We start from the raw sequence: 26628 nt of genomic DNA on the forward strand, positions 1-26628 counted from the left end.
GCACCAACCTCTCCACAACCTCCTTTCAGGTAGCTGTAGAGAGCCAGGAGGTCTCCCCTCAGCCTCTTCTTTTCCAGACTAAACTTAGAGTCACACCTGAGTGGTGGATTCTGAAGGTGAGTTCTGTTCACTCTTGTGCTCCCTGTAGTCAGCTGTGTGAACTGTTGCATACTGAACACAACAGACTGGGGTTTGTCTCAGCAGCTTTAATGCACAGCTTTCTGAAAGCACAAGCCTGAAGCAGTCATGGAACTTTCAGGAGTGTTAATTGTTTGTGTAGATGAATGAGCTTATAAATGGCTTTTGCAGTCTTCTGTGGCTCATCAAGGATAACTGAGTCACTGCCAGGGAAAAGAATAGGGAATGTGGTGTTTTTTTTTTTTTTCTTCCTCATGCACTGTCGGCTAATAGTTTCAGGGCTTGATATAATGTGCCTTTAACAAACCATGACCTTCTCTCCTATTGAGCCACTGCGTCCTGCCTACCATTCAGAGTAGGCAGAGAACCATGACACTAATCTACTCTCCCATCATATCTCTAGCAAACATGTGTGTTTGCTTGGAATATTTGTTTTGATGCAAGTAGTGTTAAGTTTTTTGTGGTTTGGCAACTCAGACAAGCAGGAGATTGTGACTTAGAAACTTTGCAGCCTTAATTGTGGAAGTTCTGGGTGTTCACACAATCACAGAAACATTCAGGTTGGCAAAGCCCCTCAGGAGCACCGAGGCCAACCCAGAACCCTACTCTACAAGGCTCACCCCTAAACCACAGCCCCAAGCACCACAGCCAAACCACCTTCAAACACAGCCAGGCTTGGGGACTCCACCACCTCCCTGCCCACCACATTCCAAGCCCTGACCACTCTTGACCTCAAACAATGGTTCCTACTGTCCAGTCTAAACCTACCCAGTGGCAGCTTGAGGCCATTCCCTCTTTTTTAAAGAGTTTGGTAATGCACACAAAAGATACCTAGGAGTTCCTGAGCTGCTAGGCTCAGTGTCAGTGTGCTCAGCATTGCTCACAATCTTTGCTCTTCTAGCAGCTGTTGGTTGGTGAGGAAGGATTGTCCTGCATGGCTTCTTTCACCAGACTCTCAGTGTTGCTGAGCTGCCATCTTCCACTAGCTCTGATGACACTGACGGTGGTGATGATTTCCTGCTGTCCAGTCTGAACCTACCCAGTGGCAGCTTGAGGCCATTCCTTCTTGTTCTATCACTAATTACCTGGGAGAAGAGACCAGCACCAACCTCTGCACAACCTCCTTTCAGGGAGTTGTAGAGAGCCAGGAGGTCTCCCCTCAGCCTCCTCTCTTTCACACTAACCATCCCCAGCTCCTTCAGTCTCTCTTCATCACATTTCTTCTCCAGGCCCTTCCCAGCTACCTTGCTCTCCTCTGTCCTGGCTTCAGCACCTCCACATCTCTCTTGGATTGAGGTGCCCCAAACTGGACACAACACTCCAGGTGTGGGCTGAGCAGAGCTGAGTCCCAGGGGACAATCCCCTCCCTGCTCCTGCTGGACACAGCACTGCTGATCCCAGCCAGGATGCCTTTGGCTCTCTTGGCCCCCTGGGCACACTGCTGGCTCTACTTCAGCTGCTATGACCTGTTTTGAGAAGGGTGTGGCAGTCACATCTGGCTCCCAACAGCCTCATTTCGCCCCTGCAGGTAGGGTAGCTTTGCACTGTGGCTCCTGACCTGCTCAGCGCTTTGCTTTGCTCTTTTCACAGGTACGGTTATATGCCAGACCTGATGCAATCCGAAGAGGATCAGGGGACTATGCTCTGAATATTACAAGGAGACTCATTGAATTTTATGAAGATTACTTTAAAGTGCCCTATTCTCTGCCAAAATTAGGTAAGATTTTTTTCCCCTAGAATGTGAAGTTCACCCAGATATGAGAGGTTAAATCTGCTTTGTAAAAGGAAATTGAAGTCTGGAATGCACTAGGTTTCCAGGTAAGGAATGTTTGGGTTAATTTGGAAGGATCAATGAGGGAGGAATTTTCCTGTCTTCATTTATTTTCAAGGGAAGCCAAATTGTTCCTTTTCCAGCCTCACAGTGAAAGGAAGAGGAAGGAGATAGTGCTTAAATATGTTATGCAGTGGGGGAGGGAACTTGAGACCTTTCACTGATGCAGAGGTTGGGAGAGGGGGGCTGGGGAGGTGGATGATGTTCATTCTGGTCCTTACTTTCATTAAATAACCACTGGGAGATGGTAGTTCTCTAATATTTGTATCTTGATGCCCCAGCCTGAGATGAGGAACAGAATTGAAAATACTTGTGGAAATTTGGAACCTGCAAAAGTGCAAGGATATATATGTATATTATATATATATGTGTTTGGTTTTTGTTTGGTTAGTGCTGGCTTGTGTGGTTTATTAGTGGTGATTAGTATGTATGCTTAATTGTATTGGAGCTTTCTGAAAGAGTTACTGTGAACTTGTGCTGCTCAAGTGACCTAAATGTAGAAGCTGTCAATATCTGCCACTTTTAAACTAATTTCTTCTCCCCCTCCCTTTCAGCACAATCAGTTGTTCCCTTGACAATTGAATACTTTACACCATATTATTACAGCCTCCCTCCTTTGGAGCCTCTTTGATCCAGATAGAAAAGCCTATTGCTGAGGAGCAGAAAGAGAGCTTCTATTTGAAATGTTGAGTGGGAACCACAGGTGATCCTCCTAGGAACCCAGGGTCTATTTCATTAAATCCCTTGCCTGCTGAGTAGCTTTATTAGTCTTACAGCTAACAGTGTAGGAGATAGATGAGGTAATTGATGTTGCTAGATGAGGGTGTGTCGTTATTTAACCTCAGCTGGCAAGGAAGCACCATGCAGCTGCTCACTCACTCCTCCCCCCCACAGTAGGATGGGGAGGGGAAAATACAGCAGGAATGTGGTGGATGAAGACAAGGTTAGAGAGGAACCACTTGCCAGTTATGGTCATGGACAAAACAGACGACCTGGGGAGGGAAAAAAATTCTAATTTGTTACCAATCAAATCAGAGTAGGATAATGAGAAACAAACCCAAAACACCTTCCCCTGACTCCTCTCTTCTTCCAGGCCACAACTTTACTCCCAGTTTCTCTGCCTCTTCCCTGCTCAGCTGCAGAGGGGAATGGGGGGTGGGGGTTGCAGTCAGTTCATTATACATTGTCTCTGTTGCTTCTTCCTCCTCCAATAAACTTCTCCAATTTGAGTCCTTCCCATGGGCCACAGCTTTTCATGACCTGCTCCAGCGTGGGTCACTTCCATGGGCTGTAGTCCTTTATGAACAGGCTGTGCTCCAGTGCAGGCTTCCCTCGGAGTCAGGGCTGTCTTTGGGTGCACCCTCCTGCTCTAGCATGAGACCTTCCATGGGCTGCAGGTAAATATCTGATCCACTCTTAACCTCCATGGGCTGCAAGTGGCCAGCCTGGCTTGCTGTGGTCTTCACCATAGACTTCAGGAATCTCTGCTCTGGTGGCTGGAGCACCTCCTCCTCCTCCTTTGCTGACCTTGGTGTATGCAGAGCTGTTCCTCTCCTGTATCCTCACTCCTCTTTCCCAGCTGCAGTTGCTTTTGCACAGAGTTTTGCCCCCTCTTCTTCAGGAAGTTTTCACAGAGGTGCTACCACTGTTGCTGTTTGTCTTGGCCAGTGGTGGATCCACCTTCCAGCCAGGCAAGCTTCTAGCAGCTTCTCACAGAAGCCATCCCTGTAGACTCTCCCCTGCTACCAACACCCCCAAGACAAACCTGGTACAGTGTGTTGCATGGATATTTTGTAAGTGCTGTGGCATTTGAGTTCCCAAGCCTGGCTGTGTTTCAAGGGGGTTTGGCTGTGGTGTTTGGGGCTGTGGTTTAGGGGTGAGCCTTGTAGATTAGGGTTCTGGTTCTTGGCTTTTCCAACCTGAATGTTTCTGTGTTGCCTTTAGATGGAGGGTTACAGGCAGGGTTGTCCTGGAGAACACTGCAGATGGTTAAACATGCCATGTGCATCAGACTTCCTGGGTAGCCTCTCAGACTTCCCTTCAGTCTCTGCAATGATTGTTCAGTAAAGGAAGCTGTAGACTTAAAGGTGCCAAACATTTAGAAGGGAAAAAATAAACAAGCCAAACCTTTCTGTTGAAGATGAAGTCTAAACATTGTCACTTTCAGGGAGTTTCCTGAGGATGCCAGGTAGCAGCAGGCAGCAGTGGCTGTAGCTGCTTCAGAATCATCTTTTATAACTGCAACATAAGGTCTTTCAAATTCATCTGCTGCATGTGTTAAAAGATAAGCCACAGCATAATGCTAAAAATACCTCATTGCAAATGAGTCTGCTCCACTTTGGGTCTCTTTAGAGCAGAACAGAAGGAATAATCACAAGTAAGTTTTTATTTTCTTTGTATTTTTTTCTTTTTTTTCATCAAGTATTTGTAGTAAACTTGAGTTAAAAGGAAACACTGCTTGAAAACCTGAGTTATTCTGCAGTGATGCTCGTGAAAAGAGTTTGCAAAGTTTTGTGTGCCGCAGTGAATTTAAATTTATTTAATGTAAATAAAATAAGGAAAGTTTCAAAAGTGTCTCAGTGACATAAATATTTTTTGAAGATGTGATTTGCATATGAGCAGAGGTTTGTTTGGTCCCAGTTCAGCCAAATGCTACCATCACACATCTCAAAGCATGTGCTGTGTCTTAAACCTGAAATATGCTGATGTGTTTACAGAATCAGAATCACAGAGTGTTGGAGGTTGGAAGGGGCCTTCAGAGATCATCCAGTCCAACCCCCTGCCAGAGCAGCATCACCCAGGGGAGTCCACATAGGAATGCATCCAGGTGGGGTTGGAAAGTCTCCAGAGAAGGAGACTCCACAACCTCTCTGGGCAGCCTGCTCCAGGCCTCTGGCACCCTCACTGCAAAGAAGTTTCTCCTCCTGTGGAGCTGAAACCTTCTCTGTTTAAGTTTGTCTCCATTGCTCCTTGGCTTATTGCTGTGCACCACCCAAAAAAGCCTGGCCCCCTCCACTTGACCCCCAGCCCTCAGCTCTTGAGAGACATTGATCAGATCCTGTGTCGGTGTGAGCTGAAATTCCCCCCCCACCAACAATAACCAGGCTAGCTCAGTCTGGAAGCAAATGAAAAGCTGTATTTACAAGCAGAGTCTAAAATCTACAATGAAATGCAATGAACATGCACAAATACACAAAATTCACAACATTCACAAATATATACAATCAACAGAAAAGCACAACCGATCTCCCTTTGCTTCCCCCCAAGGGGACCCTCCCAAAGGGGCCTCTCTCTCCCTCCCAGGAGCTTCCCCCCAGATCCCCCTGGACAGAGAAGCAGAGTTAGTTAAGCAGAAAGTTGTTAACTTAGCTGCCAAGGTCAGTGTGTTATCTTCAGCCAGAAGAGAAGAAGAAACAGCAGCCAGACAGCCCAGCAACTGCCCCCACTGCCGAACGCAGAATGTGCAGAATGCCTACTTTGTTTTGGGTAATAGTTCTTAAACATTTCTATCTATCCAATGGAAGTGTTTAGAACAACCAGTATTTTGCTTTCTTACACCCAATAGTGACTTATTTACATTCTTTCACTTTCTCTGTTCTGAACTTTGCAAGGAAAAATTAAAAAGACAGTTTCAAACCATCACAGATCCCCTCTCAGCCTTCTCTTCTCCACACTAAACAGCCCCAAGGTTCTCAGGCTCTCTTCATAGGGGAGATGCTCAAGTCCCCTAAGCATCCTCCTGGCTCTCCCTTGGATTCTCTCTAGCAGGTCTCTGTCTCTCTTCAACTGGGGAGCCCCAAACTGGACACAGGATTGCAGCTGTGGTCTCACCAGGGCAGAGAAACAGACCTCAGTACCATAAGCAAATAAAGGAACAGAGGTCCCTCTGATCTAGCAGCACATCTACAGAGCCCAATGTCCTCAGGCACTCTTACCATCTGGAGCTCAATTGGATGACCACAGAGATGATGGAAGTGCTCCATCAGGGCTTGTAGGTCCCTTGTTCCCACACACACAGCCCCAGCATGCATCACTGGCACTACCAACACATCAGTCAATAGGGGACACAGCATTTGCATGGTAAACTGGGCAGTATTTCAGCCACAGAATTGTGTGGAGAACATAAATCATCTTTTCGTTGAAAATAATTAGCTTTGTTTAAAGTTCACTCTCATTGTGAAGAGGTCCTGAGGAAAAAGGCTCATTTTTAAAACCCCTGCACTTGGATGGAGCATTTGCTACAACACTGACATTACTAAAAAGCATCTTAAACTGCATTCTTCAGTGCTCACCTCAACTTGAAGCCATCTCACATCTCCTAAAATGATCCAGAAAAACCCAACATTCTGATTATTCTGAAAACCTTAATGAAGAAGAGAGGCTCTTGCAGCAGTGACAGCAGGTGACAGTCCCATGGCTGCAGGGAGCACAGGCAGGTGTCCTCTGTCAGTGCATCCCCCTGCTGCACAAGCCTCCTACTGCTGTACCTAATGCTGCTTTGCCTCCTCTTGCAGAAAATTCTTTCATGCCACTGTGAAATCACTGTCCTAGAAAGACCACAATGTTTTCACTGCTAGTCCCTCTATTTACCCATCAAACTATTGTTCCTAAGCTTCCATTTTTCCAATAAATTAAATACCTAACTGGGTTGCATCAAGAAAAGTGTGGCCCGCAGGGCTGGGGAGGTTCTGCTCCCCCTCTACTCTGCCCTGCTGAGACCACAGCTGCAATCCTGTGTCCAGTTTGGGGCTCTCCCCAGTTGAAGAGAGACAGAGACCTGCTGGAGAGAGTCCAAGGGAGAGCCAGGAGGATGCTTAGGGGACTTGAGCATCTCCCTGTGAAGAGAGACTGAGAGCCTTGGGGCTGTTTAGTGTGGAGAAGAGAAGGCTGAGAGGGGATCTGATCAATGTCTCTCAGTAGCTGAGGGGTGGGGGTCAAGTGGAGGGGGCCAGGCTCTTTTGGGTGGTGCACAGCAATAAGCCAAGGACCAGTGGAGACAAACTTAAACAGAGAAGGTTTCAGCTCAACAGGAGGAGAAACTTCTTTTGAGTGAGGGTGCCAGAGGCCTGGAGCAGGCTGCCCAGAGAGGTTGTGGAGTCTCCTTCTGTGGAGACTTTCCAGCCCCACCTGGCTGCATTCCTGTGTGGAGTCCCCTGGGTGCTGCTGCTCTGGCAGGGGGGTTGGACTGGATGATCTCTGAAGGCCCCTTCCAACCTCTGATGTTCTGTGATTCTGTGCATCATTAGCATCTGAAGCTGGAGCTCCTCAGGTGGGTTTGTAACAAATCACCTGCTGTACTCTCTTGGAACTGCTTTCTCCTGACACTCTTGACTGCTTCCCCAGTTTGGAGCAGGCTTTTTTACTGTATGCACACCCAGTTAGGTGTCTGAGGTTGCTGGTGGCAGTTGTGGGCTCCTCTTACTTCTTGGCAGCCTCTGTTGCTGCTAGGAACTGTGAGGAATCTGGGGGAACCTTTTTGACACTCAAGGACTTAATTTTTTTTAGGTCTTTTATAGCCTTTACTGAATTCGAAACGTACAGGAAGGGTAGAGTTGTTTGGGAATTGATGTGAATTCTGGTAGTGAATATGAACTGGGGAATTTTCTCATTTGAATAACCAATTTTCACAGTTAAAACTTCTGCTTGGCTTATAGATGTGTGCTTTTTTAATTCCACATCTTACTCTGAACTGGAAGGTGCTTGGCTTGTGTAGGGTCTTAAGCTAATAATTTTTGTATGAATTTCATTTCTGAAAGTAAATCAGGTCTTTAAAACCCCCAGATTTTTCCAAGACTATAATATTATTATAAAGTCTACTTAAAATGAGGAGTAGATAAAATGCTGGGGTTTATTTAATTCTAAAAAAGATATGGGGTAGGATTTTTAATCCTGTTTTTGTGGCTGGTGAATATATAAAATATATCTCTGTATTTAGATCCTGTAGTTATGTTTAAACCAGTTTGTAATATATAGAACCATTCCTTGTATGTGGAGAACCTTTTATTATGAGGATCCTCAAGACTGGAACAGTTACCAGATAGAGCAAGCACTGTTAGCATATGGACAGTGTGACTATTCCTCACAGAATTGTCAGGGTTGGAAGGGACCTCAAGGATCATGCAGTTCCAACCCCCCTGCCATGGGCAGGGACACTTCACACTACAGCAGGTTGCTCACAGCCACATCCAGCTTGGCTTTAAGAACCTGGCTTCCACCACCTCCCTGGGCAACCTGTGCCAGTCTCACCAAATTGTGAGTGATTTGGGCTGGAGAGGCTGATGCCTTTTCCAACCAATGCTCAAGGGCCACCTGGTAAGGTTAGCAGGAGGCAGGTGCAGAGAACACAGAAGTGATCACTGTTAAGGCAGGATGTGGTAGGGTTGTGAAACTCCTAGCCAAAAGAGATTGTGCATGCAAAAAGATTGTCAAGGTGCAAAGAGAGATGTGGACAACATCTCCCTCTCTGGAGACATTCAAAACCCACCTGGATGTGTTCCTGTGTGATCTGCTCTGGCAGGGGGGTTGGACTGGATGAGCTTTGGAGGTGCCTTCCAGCCCCTAGCATTCTGTGATTCTGTCAAATACCTGGGAGAGGTGCTCCATGAGAGCAAATGCCGTGGTTTTATAACAGAAGCTGGGAAATACTCCTGGGTGCTATTTCTGCTTTCCTGGTCTTACTCTTTCCTGAATGTCAGTGTGTGGCTGCAGTGGGAGAGGACCACAGTGAGCTGGGCAGTGTTTTTGCCTGAGCTGCCAAGGCTATCCATGTGTTCAGAGCCTTTTCCAGCTTCCCAGGGGTTTCTGCTAAAGGGCCAGAAAAATGATTTTCCAGAATACTTCATGTACTGGAACTGGGAAACTTGTAAGGTTCCAGCTGTGAAAGACTGACAAAACTTTATGTATGGTGCATAAACCCCTGTGAAATCTAAAGATTTCTGGGCCTTGGGTTTTCCTCTCCTTAGCTGCATTGAAGTCTTGGTGTCAGTGGGATGCATTTACTGCTTCTCTGAAAACTCATTTTACAACTCAGTTTATTCTGAGGGCTATATTTAGACACCAATGTAATTAGTGTAACCACCCTGAGTTGTGTAAAGGAACTGGAGTGTCTCAAGGGTTAGATCCACAGTGCCTACCTCAAAGAAAAGCACTTAACTGGATGAATTCAACTGGCATGTCTAAATTAGCAAGCTGATTCCACTGGGTTCTTTACTCAGCAGTGCAGAGGAGATCTTCCTAGGGATGGTCTGAGTATCATATGGACAGAGTCTCCCTCTGGAGCTACTTAGAGAATAGAAAAACTGTTTTATTAAGCCCTGAGCTTTATTAAATTATCATCTGTACCATTAAACTTCCAGAACCTGTTTAATGCTGGAGAGCTGTGGGTAGGGTTGGGAAGGACTTGGATTGCTCCAAAAGTGTGTGACCTGCTCTAGGTGACCCTGCTCTGGCAGGGGGGTTGGACCGGATGAGCTTTTCAGGTCCCTTCTGACCCCTAACATGCTGTGATTCTGTGAAATGTTTTAATTCTCCATTGAAAGTGTCCTGAAAGGTAGAAACACAAACAGCTGAAGACTGAGGGAGCTGAGGGCTCTGTAGCTTGGAGAGGAGGAGCCTGAGAGGTGACCTCATTGCTGTTGATAAAGATGTGCAGGGGGAGTGCCCAGAGGCTGGAGCCAGGCTCTGCTGGGTGATGCCCAAGGACAGCACAAGGGGCAATGGTGGAAGCTGGGGCATAGGAAGTTCCATGGAAACAGGAGGAAATTTTTTTTCCTGTGAGGGGAAAGACTGGAAGAGGCTGCCCAGGGGTGTTGTGGAGTCTCCCTCTCTGGAGATACTCAGGACCTGCCTGGATGTGTTCCTGTGTGATCTGCTCTGGGTGCTCCTGCTCTGGCAGGGGGGTTGGACTGGATGAGCTTTGGAGGTTCCTTCCAGCCCCTCACATTCTGTGATTCTGTGAATCCATGTTGGGACATTGCTACAGAAGTTAACAGAGAGGCTTGGGTGAAAGTTTTTGTTTTTTTTCGTGCTGTTTTGTCTTGAAGTCAGTGAATGTGAACCAAAATCCAAAACAGTTTTAAAACGCATGCTTAAAAAAAAGAATTCTGTATTTCAGGAAGCATTTTTTTCTGTAGATGTGCCATAGAGAAAACTTTCAAGTTACATCTGATACTTTTTTTATTTTATTTTCTTCTTTTATTCCAGATATGTTCAAGGCACTAATGAACTGGTTCATGCAAAAATGGTAGGGTCTTGTTTGCATCATGCGGTGTAAACCACTTTGAAGTTGTGAATCCAAAGTCTCAGAAAATGACTTTCCAAGGGATTTAGTCAAGTTGCTGCACATTGGAAGACAAGATTGGGCCATTAACATTTGCTCTTTTTGAGTATTTTTAGAGAGCAGGATTCAGTTTTTAAAGTGTGTCACAGAAAAATTTAAACTCTTTCTTCTGATGTGAAAAAATAGCTCAGCCTTGTAAAGAAAAGGTTCAACAGGGAACTGTTCTGATTTTTAAAGGAAACTCACAAACCTCAGCTCCATTTCCCCCCTGCTGGAAGGGAACATGTTGGTGAGAGAGACCACTTCTGCCTTTTGCTGCAGGAGGCCTTGCAGGGCGAGACAAAAGCGTTGGGTTGCTCTTGTAGGATGGCCAAGTGACTTGCTGTGAGCTCTAATGACAATGGAGAGATTCAGACTGGATGTTAGGAAGAAGTTCCTCCCCAGGAGGGTGGTGAGATCCTGGCACAGATTGCCCAGGGAGGTGGTGGAAGCCTCATCCCTGGAGGTTTTTGCAGCCAGGCTGGATGTGGCTGTGAGCAACCTGCTGTAGTGTGAGGTGTCCCTGCCCATGGCAGGGGGCTTGGAACTGGATGATCCTTGAGGTCCCTCCCAACCCTGACAATTCTATGGTTCTATGACTAGCTGTTTGTTTTGATTTAATTGCCTTAATGGTAGCTTGAGTCTTTGACATATTCCAAGCCTTTTCATTGCAGCATTGCCTTCTGCCTTGCTTGATCTTCCATCATCTTCATCAGCACTCTCCCTGCTGCTACTGCTTTCTTCCCCTTCCTTTGTCCTTCCTCCTGTCTCTGCTGCTTCTTCTAGGATGAATCTGTAATGTTGCCTGAGTTCTCTGCTTTAGTTCTGCCAAATGTTTCACAGTCCTTGCCCTCATACTCTGTCTTTCTTCTTAGCAAGGTGACCTCTTTCTGCCATCTGTCCAACTCTGACTTGGAATTGCAGTATTACAGCAAGCAGGACAGATCATTGCTCTTTCTCTGTCTGTAAAATCCAAGTAATAATTAGTGCTTGTTTAGTTTTGTTTTTACAGTAGTTCAAAATGATCATCAGTTTGGTTGCCTCTTGATTAAGAGGTTGCCAGCCTGAAAACTGAAGCAATGCTGTTCTGCTCTGACAGGGGATGTAAGCTTTGGTAGCATTCTCATGGCATGGCAGCAGTTGTGTCTGGCTGAGCTGTGCACAGGCTTCCTGAGAAATGTCCACTCTCTTCCACTGAGAAAGAATCCATCATAGCCTGGAGGACACAGGGAAAGGGATGTTAGACTTTGTTAAGTCTGAATGAGTTGTTAGATCACAGGATCACAGGATGTTTGGAGTTGGAAGGGACCTCTGAAGGTCATTGAGTCCAATCCCCCTGCCAGAGCAGGACCATAGAATCCAGCAGAGGTCACACAGGAACACATCCAGACAGGGCTGGAAGGGCTCCAGAGGAGACTCCACAACCTCTCTGGGCAACTACCTGAAACAAAGGAGGCTAAGGGGAGACCTCCTGGGTCCCTACAGCTACCTGAAAGGAGGTTGTGGAGAGGTTGATGCTGGTCTCTTCTCATAGGTAATTAGTGACAGAACAAAAGGGAACAGCCTCAAGCTGCCAGTGGGTAGGCTTAGACTGGACAGTAGGAAACATTTTTTGAGGGCAAGAGTGTTCAGGGACTGGAATGTGGTGGGCAGGGAGGTGGTGGAGTGCCCAAGCCTGGCTGTGTTTGAAGGTGGTTTGGCTGTGGTGCTTGGGGCTGTGGTTTAGGGGTGAGCCTTGCAGAGTAGGGTTCTGGGCTGTCCTTGGTGATCCTTAGGGGCTTTTGCATCCTGAATGTTTCTGTGGTTCTGTGGATTGTTTTAAGTACCTTTGAGCATCTCACCTGGAGCTATCACTCACCTTTAGGCAGTAGAATCTAAACCTACTCTTTCCTTTGGCCAGGTTCTTGAAACAAGCATAATGGCTTTGCACACAAAGGACTATTTGTTGATGCAGGGCATTTGTACAGAATGAACCAAGTCACTTTTAGCCTGACCTTTGAAGCCTATGGTTGGATTTTGTGTTTTCTTTTTTTTTATTTTTTCTCTTTAAATTTTTGTGCCATGAGCACTTAAAACCAGCAACTGGTCAGGACTCCAGAGAGGAAAAAAAAAAATCCATCTGTAGAAAAAAGCAATGTATTTTTTCCTCAGAATAGTGATTTGAAATCTGAGCAAGGACTGTGAGTTACTAAACTGAGGCAGGCTGCATAGGAATTCATTCCATAGCATGATGTTAAGAAAGAAGGGAAATAATAATCCTCAGTACTTTTGTTGTAGTGCCCTAAATTATTTTAAATGGTAAATGAATTGATTCCAGCTCCTAATGGGCATTGGTTTTGGAAGTTTAAGGGGAACTTGATCTCTCTCCCTGTTGATTTGGTGTGACAAGTGTGATACTGCTTGCAGCAGACAGGAAAAGTGGCCTGCAAGAAGGAATAAAGCAACTTTGTGGTGAATGAAGAGGAATGAATCCTGGTGAATATAATCCTCTTCCAAGTGAAAGGTTTCCTTTTCTTTATGTAGTGATTTCCCTCCCTTCTTAATTGTGATGTGAATAGAATCCAAACCTCTCAAACAAGGAAAGTGTTCAGATAGTAGCAGCATTGCAAGTAGTAGTTCAGTCAAGCCATAGTAAAAGAAAGGTGACCAAATCCAACTGCATCCCCACTGGATACTCATCTAAACCAACTGGGCTTTGAAATGTGTAATGAAGGGGAGGGAAAAAAACAAGATGCAGCTGCTACAAGAATCTGAGAGGATGTGGGATTGTAGGAGACTTCCTGGAAATGCCAGAGCTTTCTTGTGAGCCATGAGAATCCTTCAGCTGAATGGAAAGAGATTGATATTTTCCTGTGCTCTTCAGTAAGTTCATGGCAATGTGTAAGTGGGTGCACTGAATTTTAGCATGAGCTGTTCTTTACCTTGTGAAAAGTATAGATGCCTTCAGAGGAAGGTGCATTTTGTCATTAGTTAGGAGAAATAAATCTTTCCTGCAGAGCTACCAGTGGAGTTGTCTCTGCTGTCTACAGCAAGGGGCAAACTGGTCTGGCTAGTTTAAATCTGATCTCTGAGTTTTAGAGAGCTAAAAGATAAGGAGAAGCCTTCTGAAGGATTTATAAAATGGGATAAGATCTTTGGCAGACATAGAAACTCCAGAGAAGTGGTAGGAATCCCCAGGAACCCATGTGAACTTCTGCCTGGTGTGAGGTCGTTGCATGCCTAGGAGTGGATGAATGCAAAATAGGCTTTAGATAGCTGTGGTTAAAGTAGTTTTCATTATAGCTTCTTTCACACTGCTTAAGCAGAGATCTCATCCCTGATTGTCTCCTCCAGGGCTGCTAGTGACTGTCATCAGTTAGTTTAATCATACAGTTCTTGACCAAAACTGTTCCTTTATGTAGATTTTTGGGAGGGGTAGTACTGATTTCTGCTGCCAAATAGTATTGCCTGAGCCAGGATCCTCTTGAGGTTTTAGAGAGATGGGTATTGGACTGTTCTTCATCAAATGACAGAATGAGAGGAAATGGCCTTAAATTGTGCTAGGGGAGGTCTGGAGTGGATATGAGGAGACATTTCTTTACTGAAGGAGTGGTCAGGCATTGGAAGGGGCTGCTCAGGGACGTGGTGCAGCTCTGTCCCTGGAGGTGTTCACAAATCATGCAGACATGCCACTCTGGGACATGGTTTAGTGGCTCTGCTGGTGTTAGGTCAGTGGCTGAACTCTCTGATCTTAGAGGTCTTTTCAAACTGAAGCAATTCTATGATTCTGTCATCAGAGACTTTGCCCAGCAGCTGAACTTTTTACACCAGCAACTGTAGATGTGTCTTAAAGAATAGAGGAAAAAACCCAAACCCTTAGGCCTTGCCCTCACAATGAACTTCATTTTTGTGTAGGCATTGGGAACTGTGGTTTTTCCTCTGGGGTAGGGCCTGGATGCCAGTAGACTATTGGGAGAGCTGCTTTCTGTGCAGAGTAGGACACATCAATGTGGAGATCAGAGCTGCATGGTGGAAAATCAAACGTAGAAGGGTTTGGAAGCAACAGAAATTATATTGTTGAGGATGCTGCCATGGATGTAGATGGTGTTCATGGAGAGAGCTGTGTGTGAATCCTTGAGCAGTGTGTAGGAAGATTGGATTGCAAAGGAATGTGATAAGGTAGGAATTTTTTTCTATTAAAATTGTTTAGTCTGAATCAAAGTAGGCAATGTGGTTGGTCTGTATCAATTAACTAGAGTTGGGGAAGAAATTAATGGCCTTTTTCTCTCAGAATGGAAGTAGAAGCCTGACATCTGCATCTGAAACACTGCAGAAGTGTCATACAATCTGCTCAAGTGTATTGACTTCTGGTGGATGCAGTCTTCTCCAGTCAACAGTGTTTAAACAGACCCTTCAAGATAGAGCTAGCAGAGTAACAGTCCTCAGAATGGCTCCATTGCAATAAAGATGAAAGCTTACTGAGGATGCACTTGCTGTCATTTCAGGGGTACCTGCTTCATATTCACAAGTTTTAAGTAGTTTCAAATCCAGTTCCCCAGGGTTCCAGTTTTCCTTTAACCTTGAAGGTTCAGCTGTGGGGAAAAAACAAGGCACAGCTCAAGTCTTGTGTTCAGTTCTGGGCCCCTCACTACAAGAAGGACCTTGAGGGGCTGGAGCCTCTCAAGAGAAAGGCAGCAAGGCTGGAGAAGGGCCTGGAGACCCTGGGCTAGAGGAGGGGCTGAGGGAGCTGGGGGTGTTCAGGCTGGAGAAGAGGAGGCTGAGAGGAGACCTCATTGCTCTCTGCAGCTTCCTGAAGGGAGCTTGGAGTGAGGAGGGGGCAGCCTCTGCTCCTTGGTGGCAAGTGACAGGACCAGAGGAAACGGTTTCAAGCTGCACCAGGGCAGGTTCAGGCTGGATGTTAGGAAATATTTCTTCCCAGAGAGGGCTCTCAGACATTGGGATGTTCTGCCCAGGGCAGTGCTGGAGTCACCACCCCTGGGGGTGTGCAAGCAGTGTGTGGAGCTGGTGCTTAGGGACATGGTTTGGTGCTGACCCTTCAGTGCTGGGTTGTGGGTTGGACTGGATGAGCTTGGAGGTCTCTTCCAACCAGATCTATTCTGTGACTTCTCATTTTTATGTCTTGTATGTGAAGCAGAGGCTTTCCTGCCTGAAGAGTGAAGCTCAGTACTGATGAGGGAACCCCCCTCACCCCCCCAAAAGTGACAGCCAGTGGGACTGTCCATAACAAATACCAACACAGTTCACTCAGAATTTTTTTTTATCAAGAAGTCTGAGTCCAGGACATTTTATTCTTTTCTAAGAATTTCTGTTGTGAGTTGATTGAGAGAGGTAGTTTTGCATACTGGAGCAGCAGCAATATCCTTCAGTAGTATTTTCTTCTACTGGAATGTTTTGATAAGGCTTTCAGCCTCCTGCTTGGCATTTGAAGAGTGAAGAAGACTCAGTTTCAGGCCAGATTTAGAAGCAAGTTGAAGTGAGTCCAACAGGAGCAGTGACTGATTACAATGGGCTCTTGCTTCCAGCTCTGTCAATAAACACATGCTCCCTACTAGTTTTAGCTCTGCCTAGCATTCTGCTCGCTGAACCCTGTAGCTGCAGCAGTAACTCTCCAGTCCTGGAAGAGCTAATGCCATGGCAAAGCCTGTTCAGGCTTTTGTTTCAGAAGTACAATCTTACTTTGCTTGAAACTCAAAGAAACTCAAAAGCAACTCCAAGATCACCAAGTCCAACTGATCACCCAACCCAATCTAATCAACCAGACCATGGCACTAAGTGCCTCATCCAGGCTCTTCTTAAACACCTCCAGGGATGTCAACCCCACCCACTCCCTGGGCAGCACATTCCCATGGCCAATCTCTCTTGCTGGGAAGAACTTCTTTCTAAGATCAAGCCTAAACTTCCCCCTGCACAACTTCAGACTGTGTCCTCTTGTTCTGGTGCTGCTTGCCTGGGAGAAGAGACCAACCCCCACCTGGCTACAACCTCCCTTCAGGTAGTTGTAGAGAGCAATGAGGTCTGCCCTGAGCCTCCTCTTCTCCAGGCTAAACACCCCCAGCTCCCTCAGCCTCTCCTCACAGGGCTGTGCTCCAGACCCCTCCCCAGCCTTGTTGCCTTCTCTGGACACGTTCCAGCATCTCAACATCTTTCTTGAATTTAGGAGCCCAGAAATGGACACAGCACTCAAGTTGTCCTTCCCTGCTCCTGCTGGCTCCAGGATAGCCTAGTTCCTTGGTTGAGGCAGGCTAGCAAGGCTTAAAAGACTTTCCCCTTGTGTCATCCCCTCACTTGAGTCAAGTTAGAGAAGTTGTAGTTTGCCTGTCTCCCTGCTTTCCTTCTGTTAGAGTAGCTCTGATGTTTGAGACTTGTTGGCTAAGTGGTTTAGGGTGCTTGGCTACAGTTTCAGAGCTAATCTCTTAATTTCTAGCACTTAGGGTGTCTGAATGGCTGGAATGACAATTTCCTTGCAGAAAGACTAGAAGAGAGGACCAAGAGATTTGCACAACACTTGCATTATATTGTTCCTTATCCAGAAACAGCATGTTGTCACACCCATTGGGAAAGCACTACTATCACTTCCACGCTCATTAGCACTTTTAGGAGTGTGTGATTTGAATTATTTTATGTGTCAGCATCATTGCTAAACTTGAGGGCACCAAATATATTAATTGGAAAAATAGGAAGCTTAGCTAGGCACAACTGAAGAGAAAAAACTTTGTCCACTGACTCATTTAAACTGAATTCCATTTGCTTTTGTTTATGGTCTTATCTTGAAATACACAGATCCAGGGAGGTTCTGCTCCCCCTCTACTCTGCCCTGGTTAGGCCACACCTGGAATATTGCATCCAGTTCTGGGCTCCCCAGTTCAGGAGGGACAGGGATCTACTGGAGAGAGTCCAAGGGAGGGCTCCAAGGATGCTGAAGGGACTGGAGCATTGCCTGGGGAGGAGAGGCTGAGAGCCCTGGGGCTGTTTAGTGTGGAGAGGAGAAGACTGAGAGGGGATCTGATCAATGTCTCTCAATAGCTGAGGGCTGGGGGTCAAGAGGGAGGGAACAGGCTCTGCTCATTTATGCCCTGTGATAGGACAAGGGGTAATGGATGAAAAGTACAGCACAGGAGGTTCCACCTCAACATGAGGAAGAACTTCTTCACTGTGAGGGTCCCAGAGCCCTGGAACAGGCTGCCCAGAGAGGTTGTGGAATCTCCTTCTCTGGAGCCTTTCCAGCCCTGTCTGGATGTGTTCCTGTGCCCTGTGCTGGATTCTCTGGTCCTGCTCTGGCAGGGGGTTGGACTGGAAGATCTCCAGAGATCCATGCCAACCTTTAACATCCTGGGAATCTGTGATGTATATTAAGTAATTCTGACCTCTCAAGCTTCTTCAGCTCCTTAAGTGTCCCTACCAAGAACATTCTTCTTCACTGTGGATCTTTTATGCCAGAAAGAAAACAGATGAGGGAAGTACACACATCAGACAAAAGGAAAGGAAAGGAAAGATATACAATGAATATTCTCATTTCATAACAAATATGCGTTACTGGTGCAGAGGGAGTCACAAAAAAAGTAACCACTCACTGATAATGTTCTGGATATTAGAAACAGGAAAGTCTGTGTGTAGATGTATAAAAGGAACCTTCACATATTCCTTCTGTACTGTAAAACCCCCACAGATACAGACATAAAAAAGATACATTCTCATATATCATCAAAGAGCTTGAGGAGCTTCTTTCAAGAGATTATGACAATGTCTTGAAAAAGATTATGGCATATTAAAGTGGGACTTAAATAGGCCAGAGATTTCTGTTCACACAAAAGCTGTGAGGCAGTGTGCAACTGCGGAGCTGAATAAACCTAATGCCTCTGCCTAGATTCTGCTGGCTTAGTTCTAAACCTTCCACCTGCACTAGCTGGCTTCTGTAAGCTACTGAAATTCAAAGGCATGTGTGTGCTTCCTTCTTATTGCTTTTGCTAAGGATATTGTAACTGAAAAGCTCTCCTAACACAATGAATGATGCTCCATGTGCAGCACCGTGCCTGAAGCAAGTCTGTTTTTGCATTAAGGAAGCCAATGGTTCTCAGTGTAAGGATGGAAACAGTGAGATGGCTGAGCAGCTTTCTTTAGAGCGAGTTGTACATTCCCCCACTGCAAGCTGGCAAACTTCATAAGATGGACAGGAAAAGAATCTCTTCACAAAAGTGCTGTGAAGATCCCTGGCAGATGCTGCTCAGCTTGCTTTTCCTCTTCTCCATTGCCATCTAGAAATTCTCCCCCTCTTTTTTTCTTTTTTCCTTCTAATTTATTTAAATGCCATCTGCTTGTGTATTTAATATTTCCAGATTCAGGATCAGTTCTGTTCAGACTGTGTTGTTTTCCTTTACTCTCTCTGATTCTTGTCAGTGACACTTCTAGCAAAGCTGTGCTCGTGAAGATGTATATTTGTCACAGTGATAGCACACTTAAGAAACTGTATTAAGCTAAACCAACTCCCACTGTTCAGCTCAAAAATATGTTCCTTGTCATATGATACTCCTCTCTGAAATTGAACTCAGGCAATGTTTAAGTCTAGAGAGCCACAGAAGGACTTGTAGACTGCCTTGAGTTGGAAGGGACCTTAAAGATCATCCAGTTCCAACCCTTCTGCCATGGGCAGGGACACCTCCCACTAGCCTGAGTTGCTGAAAGCCTCATCCAGCCTGGCCTTGAACATGTCAAGGGATGAGGCATCCACACACTCAGGGCAACCTATTCCAGTGTCTCACCACAGGTCATGTTTGACACTTTCAGCTGTGGCACAGCTAGGCATAGTTCTGTTCTTGTAGTGGGCAGTCAAATCCCAGAATGGGGAAAGATACACAAAGATGCGTGGAGCTCAGAAATGGGTTCTGGAGACTCTTGCTGTAGACTTGTGGAGCTGCTGCTTTCTCTCTCGTAAACCCTTTCAGAACAGCCCCTGGCTTTGTCCCTGTGTAACTGATCCTCAGACCCTGCTACAGGAAGGGGCTTGTCAGTGGAGCTGATCATGGCAAGAAAGTTCCTAACTGTGTTTTGTTCAGCAGGTAGTTGGTTGTCCCCTGGGACTCAGCTCTGGGGAGACCACACCTGGAGTGTTGTGTCCAGTTTGGGGCATCTCAGTCCAAGAGAAATGTGGAGGTGCTGGAGCCAGGGCAGAGGAGGGCAAGGAAGCTGGGAAGGGCCTGGAGAAGAAATGTGATGAAGAGAGACTGAAGGAGCTGGGGATGGTTAGTGTGAAAGAGAGGAGGCTGAGGGGAGACCTCCTGGCTCTCTACAACTCCCTGAAAGGAGGTTGTGGAGAGGTTGGTGCTGGTCTCTTCTCACAGGTGATTAGTGATAGAAGAAGAGGGAATGGCCTCAAGCTGCCACTGGGTAGGTTTAGACTGGACAGTAGGAAACCTTTTTTGAGGGCAAGAGTGGTCACGGATTGGAATGTGGTGGGCAGGGAGGTGGTGGAGTGCCCAAGCCTGGCTGTGTTTGAAGGTGGTTTGGCTGTGGTGCTTGGGGCTGTGGTTTAGGGGTGAGCCTTGTAGAGTAGGGTTGTGGGTTGGCCTTGGTGCTCCTGAGGGGCTTTGCCAACCTGAATGTTTCTGTGATTCTGTGATTTCTGTAATCTGTCACTGACACTATGGCATTAGCTACAGCCAGATTTCCTTTGAAGGTCCTGATGGAAAAGCCCAGGTATTTTGATAGAACTTTTATGACACAGAGCTGTGTTTATGATGCACCTCCTAAAACAGTAACAGAAGTTCATTGTTGAATTCCTCTTATGAAACTCTGTGAGATATTTCCATAGTTGTTGTAGTAGCTAAGCATTTGATAACCACTGCTGGCTGTTCACACATAATGTGTTTTGGTAATGTACAGGCACCACAGTTCTGGTGTCCTGTTTAGAGACACAGCTGAATCAGAATGTACAAGGCTGGAAGGGAGCTCCAGAGATCATCCAGTCCAACCCCCCTGCCAGAGCAGCAGCACCCAGGGGACTCCACACAGGAATGCATCCAGGTGGGGCTGGAAAGTCTCCAGAGAAGGAGACTCCACAACCTCTCTGGGCAGCCTGCTCCAGGCCTCTCTCACCCTCACTGCAAAGAAGTTTCTCCTCCTGTTGAGCTGAAACCTTCTCTGTTCAAGTTTGTCTCCATTGCTCCTTGGCTTATTGCTGTGCACCACCCAAAAGAGCCTGGCCCCCTCCACTTGACCCCCAGCCCTCAGCTATTGAGAGACATTGATCAGATCCCCTCTCAGCCTTCTTTTCTCCAGACTAAACAGCCCCAGGGCTCTCAGTCTCTCTTCCCAGGGGAGATGCTCAAGTCCCGTAAGCATCCTCCTGGCTCTCCCTTGGACTCTCTCCAGCAGGTCTCTGTCTCTCTTCAACTGGGGAGCCCCAAACTGGACACAGGATTGCAGCTGTGGTCTCAGCAGGGCAGAGCAGAGGGGGAGCAGAACCTCCATAGCCCTGCTGGCTACACTTTTCTTGCTGCACCCCAGGATCCCATTGGCTCTTTTGGCCACCAGGGCACATTGCTGTCCCATGCAGAACTTGCTGCCCACCAGCACTCCAAAGTCTTTCTCCGTGGAGCCAATGAGTGCTGAGAGGTGAAGGCAGGCAGATGTTTTGCTGGTCAGACCTGTATAAAATCTTTAGTTGTCAGGTAAAATTTGAGTGTTTGTTACAGAACAGAAGGTAGTTAGAACTTGCATCCTTTCATAATTAAGTATTAATGATGTGTTTTCCTTTGAAGGTCATGTAGGTGGCTCCAGTATTTCCTGCTTAAAAATTGGCTGAGACTTGTATTCCTGGGGTGCTGAAATATAAAAAGCTTCCCTAGACTGTGAGCTGTAACTTAGGTAGACAGAAAATTGCAATATATGTCCTAGGCATCTTTGCTCCATGTTCTTGAAATGTTTTCAGTTTTGGTTCTGTCTTAAGGTGATCACAGACAATTGGGTTTTATGAAGAAGCAGTTCCTCAGTGGCACATAGCTGCTTTAGGAATGCAGTCTTCTGCTGCATGCCAGCTCTCCAGGTGTTTCTGTAGAAAGTCTGCACTGGTTTTTGAGTGATTAAAAAGATCTGAATCATACAACTGTGCTTGATAACAGAATGGTACAGCACAGCTCTTCATAACACCTTCCAAAGATAAGAATGGTGTCAGATGATACCACAGGATATCCAGGAATTTCTGGAAGCCATGCAGAGTAACAGTGATCAGACAGCTTTCTGTAATGCTTCTAATGCAATTGAGGACAGCTGGATGAAAGTCCAGCCCCAAAAGGCTTCACTGTGTTTTATCTTTGACAATCTATTTCTTCACACATGCACAAAAGAAGAAAAGACATAAAAGTCCTGCTCTGTACAGCCTGGTATTTGTCGATATGGGGTAGAAAATGGTCTAATCCAAGTGCTCAGCTGGAGGAGAATTTAATGGTGCAATACTGCAGTGAAGAAATGAAACAGCACAGGTGGATATGATGCAGTTTTAAACAGGAAAAGGAAATCTTCCTTCAAGTATTATTGGTTGGACTTGATGATCTTGGAGGTCTCTTCTTCCAACCTGGTTGATTCTGTGTTTCTGTAAAGTCATTCTGGCCTCTCAATACTTTGCCTATGTTTGTCTGTGAATGCCCCTTTAATGTTAATTCATCTTTCCAGCCACAGGGACATGCACAAAGGTGCCTGCAAAGATCCACAGATGATCCTGGCTGTATTTTATGGACATACAACTGTAATCCTATTAATTAAGGTTGTGGAAATACCCTTCTGTAGCTAAAACTCCAATCAGCAGGTGCCACAGACTTTGATGGAGGCTCTCCCAGGCTGTAGTTCCCACTTTTCTGCTGTCTCATGGGATGGGGTCAGGTCTAATCATGGAATCAAGAAGTGTTTGCTTTGCAGGGTGAGAGGGTCTGGGAACAGGGAGTCTCGTTACCAAGCATGAGATGAGTTTGCATCTGTGAATCATTAGAGTACTGGAGCAAATGCTTGCTTTCAGGCACATATTGGAGGATTCCCTGGGGAAGATGAATTCTGTTTACTGGTTGTAAGCTTGCTCTTTATTTCAGTAGTCCCCTGAGCTTCTCCTAGCTGCCCTCTCCCCTTGCAGATCATCACTGCAGTACTCTCTGGTCAGACCCAGGAAAGAGGAGGCAAGCAAGCTCCTTCTTACGTGCAGTTTTTTCATTCGCTTCCAGACTGAGCTAGCCTGGTTATTGTCGGCGTGGGGGGGAATTTCAGCTCACACTGTTTTGAACTTTGGAAGGAAAAATTAAAAAGACAGTTTCAAACCATCACAAATTTCATAAGACATTAGAGGTGTAAAGTCATCTTGCCTTTGATTTTGGGGAGGTTATTTTAACCACCTCTTCCCAGAGATCAGTTTTCCAGGCTGGCCTCAGGGTTCAGCTGGGCTGCCGAGAAGCAGTGAATGGTAATGTGGAGATGGGGACTGGTGGCTGGACTGGGGATGAATTTAAGACAGAATTTCAGACAGCTCTGCTGCCAGGATTCATGAAACTATAACCCCAGGAAAATTATACTCACAGATGGTACAGAGAGGTAAAGTTAAATGCAACTCCAAAGGAACTCTTTAAGATTCACAGGTAGAGATTCTAAGGTGTGTTGTATCTGTGGTGGCAAAGTCAGGGAGTGGCCATCAGGACACCCCTGAGTGCTGCCTCTTAGCCAGAGAAAGGTAACAGTGAACATGCCTAGAGAGAAGGAACTGTCTCTTACTCTTACCACCAGCAACTTGTTTCCATTATCCAATATCTCCCTCTCTGGAGATATTCCAGACCTGCCTGGATGTGTTCCTGTGTGATCTGCTCTAGGTGCTCCTGGTCTGGTAGGAGAGTTGGACTGGATGATCTCTCCAGGTGCCTTCCAGCCCCTGACATTCTGTGATCCTGTGATTATTCAGGTAGTCTATAAGTAAAAGCTGACAGACACTGAAGCTGTAGAATTGTTTCACTTCAATAATCTTATTTAGGGAGAGGGCTCCTAGTGAGAGGTACTAGAACTGGAGATAACACAAATGTCTGTCTTCATATCCAAACTTCTGACTTGACAAGCAAGCTATTTTATATTTTGGAACGTAATTCCATGCAGAACCACTCTTCTGACAGTATGTTCTTTGATCTGTAAAACTGGTGAGCCTCACTAAAGCTCACTTTAACAGTCCTAGCTAGGCATTTGCCTTGAGTGAACACCCGAGATGCAGGCATTTGGACCTAGGGATTACGAAGAAGTCTGGCTGGTGCAGTGTTACTTTTGATTTGTGTGAAGAAGGAAAACTCCTGATGATGTTGATGTAGGTTCATGGTATTACAGTAGAGAACTGCTCATGTGGGTGTATTTAAAAGCTTTTTTGGGTGTCTTTATCCATCTCTCAGCACTTACAGAGGATGATGCTTTTCTTGTCTTCAAGTTGCTAAAACTCTGTCTCTGATGCAGACCTTTATGAAACTAGATGTAGACAAACACCCCCATGTGAGTGGGTCTCTTCAGTAAGACATCCTATGTCTGGCTCACTACTCTACTTCTTCCTTAATCTGAGCCTGCTGCTGAAGTCTATGTGCCATAGAAGGGACTCAGGGTTGATTTGTAGGTAGTGTTCCTCCATATGCAAGTTTCTAACTTCCTTGGCAGTAGAAACAGAATCCTAGAATGAGCTGGGTTGGAAAGGACCTTTGAAGGTTATCTGCAGTCAGCAGGGACATCCCCAACTAGATCAGGTTGCCCAGAGCCCTGTCAAGCCTCACCTTGAATATCTCCAGGGATGGGGCCCCAGCCACCCCCCCAGACAACCTGTCTCAGTGTTCCACCACCCTCCTGCTGCAGAACCTGCTCCATGGCTCCTGCCATGGTAGAGATGTTACATTGTGCATTCATTTTGGATGCATTTCCTTCTTCTCTGGTGGCTGACACTTTTCTGGAAGGGTGTGTGGAGCACCCCATCTCCACCCTCTCACAGATCTGTTTCAGGGGATCTGTTCTCAGAGGAATATCATTTCTGGCATGAATTGGTTGTAATTTTGGATCATCTGTATTGCAAAGTTGCACCTGTAAAGATATTTTTTTTCCCCTTTCCTTAACAGTGGTAGCAAAAATCAAATGACAGATGAATGCATTGGGTTTTATGATAAGTGCCCTGCTGAGGCCACATCTGGAATATTGTGTCCACTTCTGGGCCCCTCAGGTCAAGAAGGACCTCAGGGAACTGCTTGAAAGAGTCCAACACAGAGCCACAAAGATGATGGAGTGGAAAATCTTCCTTATGAGGAGAGCCTGAGGGAGCTGAGGGCTCTGTAGCTTGGACATAAGGAGCCTGAGAGGTGACCTCATTGCTGGTGATAAAGATGTGCAGGGGGAGTGCCCAGAGGCTGGAGCCAGGCTCTGCTGGGTGATGCCCAATGACAGCACAAGGGGCAGTGGTGGAAGATGAGGCATAGGAAGTTCCATGGAAACAGGAGGAAGCATTATTTCCCTGTGAGGGTGCCAGAAGACTGGAAGAGTCTGCCCAGGGGTGTTGTGGAGTCTCCCTCTCTGGAGATATTCCAGACCTGCCTGGATGTGTTCCTGTGTGATCTGCTCTAGGTGCTGCTGCTCTGGCAGGGGGGTTGGACTGGATGAGCTTTGGAGGTCCCTTCCAGCCCCTAACATTCTGTGATTCTGTGAAATGTTAGAAGCTCTGGTTGTAGTTTTCTTTAAGCTAATCATTGTGCTTTACTGCAAAGTTTAATCTTTCTGTTTCCCTCTCTCTGCTTTATCAGAGGATTGACTGTGTAGACTGGTTGTCAGATGTTGTCATTAGAGGGATAATTGCTTCTCTCAGGCTTTTCTGGTCTGCCTGGGTGTGCCATTTCAGGATGGTAACCATCTCTGAGTCTAGCTGCTTTCTGATTTGTCCATGATCATTTTCCATGCTGTTCTATGCCTTGCAGATTCAGTTAACAGGAAGCTGAGGCTGAATCCTGTATCTGGTTGTTTAAAGCTATCACCTGAGAATTACTTCTGATGTAAAATTTTTATGTGCTCAAAATGTAAGGAAGTTTTGATAGATTTTAGCAGCATACTGAGATTTGTAATCTTTAAAAAGAATTGTTCATGGGATCCCAGGATGTTAGGAGATTGAAGGGACATAGCAGGACCATAGAATCCAGCACAGGTCACACAGGAACACATGCAGACAAAGGTGGAAGGGCTCCAGACAAGGAGACTGTTCCAGTGCTTTGGGACCCTCACAGTGAAGAAGTTCTTCCTCATGTTGAGGTGGAACCTCCCGTGCTGTAGTTTCCATCCATTGCCCCTTGTCCTATCACAGGGCATAAATGAGCAGAGCCTGTTCCCTCCCTCTTGACCCCCAGCCCTCAGCTATTGAGAGACATTGATCAGATCCCCTCTCAGTCTTCTCCTCTCCACACTAAACAGCCCCAGGGCTCTCAGCCTCTCCTCCCCAGGCAGTGCTCCAGTCCCTTCAGCATCCTTGGAGCCCTCCCTTGGACTTTCTCCAGTAGATCCCTGTCCCTCCTGAACTGGGAAGCAATGTTCCAGGTGTGGCCTCACCAGGGCAGAGTATTTTAACCGTTCTTTAACAGTTCTTTAACTGTTCTTTAACAGTTAAAATAGATAGGGAAAAAAAAGATTGATTTATTTATTTTTTCCTCTTCCTTTATTTGACTGAAGTCTTACCTCCTGGCATTTGGGATTGTGGACTTCATTGGATTTTATCTGGAGTGGTTGGTTTGCCAGGTGGACTGAACAGTCATCTCTGGCTCATTCTACCTTCTCTCCATCACTGTGCGAAGTTCTGCACCCCTGCCAACAGGGTGCCAAGGGCAGTATTAGAATTGTAAACTCCAGCAGTATATAAATGACCTTTTGTTTCCCTTATCTGCTCCCAGGGTCACTTTTCCATCCACTGGAGCTGTTGTAACACTGAACCCATCTCTCCCATCCTTCAACCTGGGGGTGCAGCTCTTTCCTACTGCAGCAACCTTTGCCTGCCATTTCCCCTTCCTGTTTTTGTGCATTGAGATGAGCAGTGATTTGGGGAATCTCAAAGTGCTGTTAGGCTGGAAACTCAGCAGGCAGTTGGAGAGCTGCCAGGAGCTGGGATGACCTGCAGATTTGAGAATCAATATGAATTACTTGACTTTATTTGTGGACTGCCAGCTGGTTTTCTTTAGACCTTAGGATGCATCCTTGATTTATGTCTTAAGTGGGTTTGCACCACAACATACACTTTGAAAGGATGATTTCTGACATGAAGATAATGTTCTCTTTGATTTAAAAAAGGTGATGCCCCAGGTAAGCCTTTGAATACCATGAATGT

General features: G+C 46.1%; 1 protein-coding gene across 1 annotated transcript in view; it reads left to right on the forward strand.

Annotated features, from left to right (window-relative positions):
* Positions 1 to 26628, forward strand: part of TRHDE (thyrotropin releasing hormone degrading enzyme) — a 287610-nt gene that overhangs the window by 55099 nt on the left and 205883 nt on the right. Inside the window, exon 3 of the mRNA XM_054399685.1 lies at positions 1729 to 1855. Coding sequence (XP_054255660.1) covers positions 1729 to 1855 — 127 coding nt within the window. The remainder of the gene's footprint in view (positions 1 to 1728; positions 1856 to 26628) is intronic.

Source organism: Indicator indicator, chromosome 3 (assembly GCF_027791375.1).
Source record: "Indicator indicator isolate 239-I01 chromosome 3, UM_Iind_1.1, whole genome shotgun sequence".
Taxonomy (NCBI): Eukaryota; Metazoa; Chordata; class Aves; order Piciformes; family Indicatoridae; genus Indicator; species Indicator indicator.